We start from the raw sequence: 6890 nt of genomic DNA, 5'->3' as shown, positions 1-6890 counted from the left end.
CCAGCAGCACTGGTCTCCCCTGGGAGCTTGTGAAAAATGCAGAAACTGGCCCAGCCCAGAATGTAAAAGATCCCCAAGGTATTCTTAACGCACATTAAAGTGAGAAACACTGAAGTATGCTATTGTTATTTTTGCTTTCTGGATTTGTGTGTTCCTCAGAGCTAATTTTTTTTTTTTATTTGAATATCACTAACTCAACCACAAATTACCAGTTGTCAGAATGTCCTTTCAAAAAGTTTGTTTGGGGCATCTGGGTAGTGCAGTCATTTAAGCGTCTCATTCTTGATCTCAGCTCAGGTCATGATCTCAGGGTTGTGGGATCAAGCCCAGAGTCGGGCTGTGCGCTCAGCATGGAGCCTGCTTGAGATCTCACTCTCCCTCTGCCCCTCCCTCTTGTGCCCTCTCTCTAAAATAAATCTTAAAAAGAAAAAGTTTGTTCAAGGGTACCTGGGTGGCTCAGTCCATTGGGCATCTGACTCGATTTCAGTGCAGGTCTTGATTTCAGGGTATTGAGTTCAAGCCCCGTGTTGGGCTCTGTGCTGGGCATGGAGCTAAGTAAATATGTATGTAAGTACATAAGTTTGTTCACATCAGATAGTTTAATGTCATCTTTTTAAAGAAGTCTCTTCTGGAGCCTTTTACCTTCTCTACTTACAACCCTTTAGGCCTAGTGCACAGCTACACTCTATACATGGTCCTCTGACTAATGTTATAGCTGCAGGGAAGTCCAAGCCATTGTAGTTCATGTGTTTTTTTGTTTTGTTTTGTTTTTAGTTTATTTGAGAGAGAGAGAGCGGAGTGAGAGAGAGAGCATGAGAGCACGAGTGGGGAGGAAGGGCAGAAGGAGAAGCAGATTCCCCGCTGAGCAGGGAGCCCTATGTGGGGCTCAATCCCAGGACCCCGGGATCATGACCTGAGCCGAAGGCAGATGCTTAACTGACTGAGCCACTAAGGTGCCCCAGTTCATGATCTTTTGTCACCCACAATTTTCTTGTTGAAACTCACCACATCTCAGAATTCTAAAATATCACAATAGTGTGGTTTGTGTGGGCCCTTTTTTGTCTATTGTGCTGGGTACCTAATGGGCCCTTTCAATTTGGAAACTTGTGTTCTTCAGTTCTGGGAATTTTCTTGAAAATTTCATCAATGGTTTTTCTACCGTTTCTGATCTTGGAACTCCTCATTTGGATATTGGACATGCTGGACTGGTTCTCAAGTTTTCTCATCTTTTTTTCCTCTTATTTCTGTTTCTTGGCCTTTATGTTCTATTTTGAATTCCTTAACTCTGTCTTCCAACCTCTCTGTTGAACTTTTAATTTTTCTTGTATTTTCAATTTCTCCAAGCTCTCTTGTCATCTGAATATTTCCTTTTTCTAGCGTTCTTTTTTTTTTTTTTTAAGATTTTTATTTATGTATTTGAGAGAGAACACGAGCTGGGGGGAAGCCAAGGTGGAGGGAGATGGAGAGAGAGAATCTCTCAAGCAGACTCCACACACTGAGCACAGAGCCAACGCGGGGCTCAGTCCCACAACCCTGAGATCATGACCTGAGTCAAAACCAAGAGACGCTCAACCGACTGAGCCACCCAGGCGCCCTGCATTCTGTCCTTAATTCATAAGTGTCATTCTTATTTCTCAGGGGATATGGTTTATATTTTTTTGCTTCCAATTACCTTTTTGGCTTGTTTGTTTTTATTTTGATCCCTGATATGTTAAGTGGCTTTCCTTAGATTGATGGCTTTTTAAGAGTAAAAAAACCCAAAGAAGTTGATTGGAAGTTCTAGGCACTTAAGAAGGGCTTGCAGACTGTTTCACTAAAGGGATATCTGGCTCAAATATCCTTTTAGGGGGAATTTCCAAGATCAGAAATGTTTTAGGCTGATCTGTTCCCTAGAGAGGAGTTCAACAAGCTTCCAGGAGGATAAAGGTCTAGGAGCCCAGGGGGAGAAGGTGGCGTGAGAGAAATGGGTCTCAGCGTTGAGTCACTCAATCCTGTTTTGTTTGCTTTTTTATTTTTAAAGATTTTATTTATTTGAGAGAGAGAGAGCACATGAGCAGAAAGGGAGAGGGAGAAACAGGCTCTCTGCTGAGCAAGGAGCCCAATGGGGAACTCGATCCCAGGACACTGGAATCACGACCTGAGCTGAAGGCAGACAGACGCTTAACAGACTGAGCCACACAGGCGCCCCTCAGTACTGTTTTTAACACAACTTCCCTCCCTCAACTCTGCCTGTGTCCTCCCCACTCTAAAGATCTTATTATCTCTGGGGCGCCTGGGTGGCTCAGTCGTTAAGCGTCTGCCTTCGGCTCGGGTCATGATCTCAGGGTCCTGGGATCGGGTCCCGCATCGGGCTCCCGGCTCGGCGGGAACCCTGCTTCTCCCTCTCCCACTCCCCCTGCTTGTGTTCCTGCTCTCGCTATCTCTCTCTCTGTCAAATAAATAAAAAATCTTTAAAAAAAAAAAAGATCTTATTATCTCTGGAGGACAAACTGCTGGTCTTTCATTTGGAAGAAGATAAGGTATTTCTTCACCATTCCTTTTTTTAGTTCCCTCCCAACATTAAGATTGCTCTTTGCAGTTATTTTGATATTGGGGGTGACTTTATAACGAAACTTCTATACCAAAGAGATGAGGTGTGGTAGAATAATGTGCCCCCCCAAAAAAAACCCTTGTGAATATTACCTCACATGGCAAAAGGCCTTGCAGATGTGATTAAGTATCTTCAGCTGGAGAGAGTAGCCTGGATTATCCAGGTGGACCCAATGTCATCAAAAGGATCCTTCTAAAAGGGAAGCAAAATTGGAGGACTAAGGGGCCACAGGCCAATGAGTGCAAGCGGCTTCCAGCTGAAAGAAGTAAGGAAAAGGATTCTCCCCTACGGTCTCCAGGAGGAATGCAGCCCTGCACACCCATTTCGGATGTCTGATCTCCAGAACTGTAAGCTAAACAATTTATATTGTTTGAGCCCCTACATTTGTGGCAAGGTGTTACTGCAGCATTAGGGAATGCACTCCTGGTGAACTAATGAGCTAAGACAAACTCTCCAGACCTCAGGATTCTTGACCTCACTAGTAGTTTCTATTTCTCAACCCTAGCTACATACTAGAATCACCCTAGAGTTGTTGGGTTTTTTTAAAGATTTTATTTATCTGACAGAGAGACAGCGAGAAGGAACACAAGCAGGGGGAGTGGGAGAGGGAGAAGCAGGCTTCCCGCTGAGCAAGGAGCCTGATGCGGGACTCGATCCCAGGACCCTGGGATCATGAGCTGAAGGCAGCCGCTTAAGCGACTGAGCCACGCAGGCACCCCAGAATCACCCTAGAGTTTTAAAAGCATCCTGGTGCCTGGGTATCACAGTAGATTAATGTCAGAATTTCTGGTAGTGGAGGCAGATACCAGCATTTTTGGGAAAGTTTCTCAGGTAATTGTAATATGCAGCCAGATCTAAAATCCACTGTATACTAAGTGTAAAGATAGCATTTACCTAACCCAGGGGTTTTACCTCAAAGTGTGGTTCCTGGACCATCAGCATCACCCAGGAATTTACTGGAAATGCAGATTTTTCAGTCCCACCCCGGACCTGCTGAATCAGACATTCTGGGGGATGAGACTAGCAATCTGTTTTAACAGTCCCCTCCCCCCAAGAGAAAATCCAATACACACTGAAGTTTGAAAACCAGTGATCTAACCAAAGAAACTCCTTATTGCTCTTAATCCTCTATGAGGTTTATGTTATAGATTTTATAAGCTAATATTGTAGTAAAGAGCCAGAAAAACGTTTAATTAAGGTCATTCTCAAATATATTTACTTTCCTACTGCACTACATAGAACTTCGTATCTGATGGCTAAGGATGTGAACTCTTACTCCAGACACCATGATTCTAGGTAGACAGACGTAAAAGCAGACGTAGAAGACACAGCTGACCAAAACACACCCTCCGGAAGCAGATAGTTTTAATAAAATTCTCAAGTTCTTCCTTGGTCTCTTTAAAGTACAGAGTAATTTGGAGGCACATACAAGTGTTTACTATGTCAAAATATACTTAGAGGCAACCAAATTCTCTGAGACTGTGTAACATGACAGGTGGTAGAAAGCAGTTTAGGTTTCCTTTAAACCTAATTATGGCTAGAAACTTTTCACCATTGGTATGTTCGCCTTCGGGAGTCTTCCTCTGACAGGTCGTGGGAAAGCCTCAGGCCAGGGGAGGAATGGGGCAATAAACAGCAGTGTTTCAGGTTCATTTATCTGGATTTACTTCAGGCTTCGCTTAAATGATTCTAGATTTGTTGAAAGCCCCCCAAAATAAAATGAAACAACAGTTTAATGGGATAACAGAATTTTATTTACATCCATTTCCATGTAATATATCACATCTTCAGGATGGGCGGTAACCTATTTAAGAGCTATGCTCATTCTCTTCAGGCTGTGGATAGAAGCCTCTCCCCAGAGTAGCGGTAACTGTTGGTCTGAAAGCTTTCAAGTAAGGGGAGAATTGTGGAGATTCTTTGACTTGACTTACCCCTAAATCACCATTCATATACAAATAAATGCTTGTCTTCTAGCTAGACACTGGCTCAATTAGTTTTCCAAATACTCTAGCCATGGCAATATGTTCTTTGGGAAATCTAAACTGAGACAGAACTGCTCAACTCACTCATTAACTTCTCCTGTCATTAACATGTACACCTTGACTGCCAAAAATAGTAACTTACATTTCTTACAGAATGCACTACAGGAAAAAGCTAAAAGGACAAAAAAAGTTGCATTCAGAATATATTTTCTTTCTATAGTAGTTTTTAAACTGATATCAGCCTGTAAGTAGTTATGAGCAATAGTAGCATTTATGTTTCCCCATCTTGCCTGATATTTTGTATACTGAAAGTTTTATATTCTGTATACTAACAATCTGATTTTATATATTCTGTATGATAGAAGTTGCTGATTTTCATTCTTCTGCCACCAAGAAAAGTGTAATTTACTATGGGGAAACGGATTTAAATACTCCTAGAGGTACTTTTTTTTTTTTTTTAATCTAAGGCTTGATTTTCTCCCAATAACCATTAATTGCTTGTTTTCTAAAAGTTTTTTTCTTGAATTTTAATAAGATGCCTTATGATTACCATGGTTTCGCCAGGAAAAAAATAAATACCCTAATCTATATTATAATATTTAGGTGATAGTGTCCCTAATTCTGGATATCTTTGATATTGTTTACATCATGAGATTTCATTATGGTCTTAACTGTTATCCAAAAGACACTAATCCTCTCTTTTTCCCTTATAAGGTATTTTACAGGCTGGATATTTAAACTTGTTTTCATTTTGTTACACTCAGTTTTGTTTTAGTCAGTGTAATCTAATTCGGAAGGATCCTAGCAGTATGGTTGGTGTGAAGCTCGGGTTTTCTCGTTCAGACGAGCTGTCGAGCTTCCTATAAGCAGGCTAATCAAGCTGGAAACCTTAATTTTAACTTTTTGTTTTGTACTTAAACTATGTAGTTATCTGCAGTTTATCAAAATGAAATATAAAGATGAAGGCATTTAAATAGACCACAAATGATTCTGACTTGTAAACTGGGAAGGCCTCTTGCGTTTGACCTTAAACACCAGAGAAAGAAGGTGAAGGCAGTTTGCTTTCACTGCCAACTAGGTAATAGGTTATATCATCCTTCATTCTCCCAGAATTGTTCTTAGAGCCTGGTGTCATCATTAGCATGTAACTGCTAATGATACAAACGAGAACATACATGTAATCAAAGGTGGGCAAGTCTAGAGATTCCTTAAACTGGTTAAAAAAAAGAAAAAAGACTAGGTGAAAAAACAAGACTAAACCAACATGTTACTCAGCTCTGAAGGAGAAACCAGGGATGGTTTCCATTATAGCATCTTAAAAACAGACATATCTAAAACTTATAAACAATTTTTTAAAAGGCCACAAGACAATATTACTGGTTCTACAGGGATGTGGGAGCTGTGTATTACTGGTGTGTGGGTACCTTTCCCCATTTATCACTAAAGTGACTGCTTTACAGAGCTATTCTGGTATTCAGCTGCTGCAGTGTTAGAACAACCAGGCCAGCCCCCATTCAACCTCACTGATCACTTAACTATTCATGGAAATGTTAGCATTAATTTTCTGAAGCCTTATTTAACAGATCATACCAGCACAATGAAACCTTTAGCTTTTGGCAGGTGCTCCCTATGAGCATTATACATGTCACAGACAGTAACATTTCCCTACATATATGTATGCACAAATACATTAAAAACATTTAATACAAAATTGTACATTACATGAAGTAGAACCTTAAAGATTATCTTAAAATGTAAGTACAGAGAAAATGCATGCAGAGAGAGCCTGCTGAAGTACAAAGCCTATGGGATATATAATTTTAAGTTTGCATTTCCTGCAGGATGGTAACATTTCCCACCCAGAGGCAAAATATATTTTCCAAAAATTTGGACACTGCCCATTGCATTAAATTTAAGTGCTCCCTGTGTATATAGACAATCAAAGTAAGCAAAAAAAAAAAACCAAAAAACACAACACATTCCTCTTTTTAATATATCAAAAATGTTTCCAAGGCAACATTATTAAAATGATTATACCACAGTCCCTAATATAACACCAAGCGCTAATAGGAAGGTACAGTGAGGGCAGAAAGGTTTCATCCAGTCAGTGGTTTAGGTGCTCTTCTTTTCTTCACCAAGTAAATTCACTGCTGCTTTCTTGGCTGTGAGGAGGAAAGAAAACTGTGTCAAGGCAACTTGCAATACAGGCTCTGTGCCTAATGTAGTGACTAGACGGCAACTTGGATGACTCCTGTTCAGACACTAGCACTGAGGTTTGCAGCCGGGCTAAGAGTTTCCAGCAGATGGAGAGACCTCTT

At 40.7% G+C, this 6890-nt stretch overlaps 1 protein-coding gene across 1 annotated transcript in view; it reads right to left on the bottom strand.

Moving 5' to 3' along the window:
* Positions 1 to 4321: 4321 nt before the first annotated feature.
* REEP5 (receptor accessory protein 5) overlaps positions 4322 to 6890 on the bottom strand; it is a 36658-nt gene continuing 34089 nt past the window's right edge. The window contains exon 5 of the mRNA XM_035015432.1: positions 4322 to 6734. Within this exon, the coding sequence (XP_034871323.1) occupies positions 6685 to 6734 (50 nt within the window). The 3' untranslated portion in view covers positions 4322 to 6684. The remainder of the gene's footprint in view (positions 6735 to 6890) is intronic.

Source organism: Mirounga leonina, unplaced genomic scaffold, assembly GCF_011800145.1.
Source record: "Mirounga leonina isolate KUSES-001 unplaced genomic scaffold, KU_Mleo_1.0 Mir_104, whole genome shotgun sequence".
Classification (NCBI taxonomy): domain Eukaryota; kingdom Metazoa; phylum Chordata; class Mammalia; order Carnivora; family Phocidae; genus Mirounga; species Mirounga leonina.
Note: the sequence above shows the minus strand (reverse complement) of the source record. Positions and strands in the feature narration are given on the sequence as shown.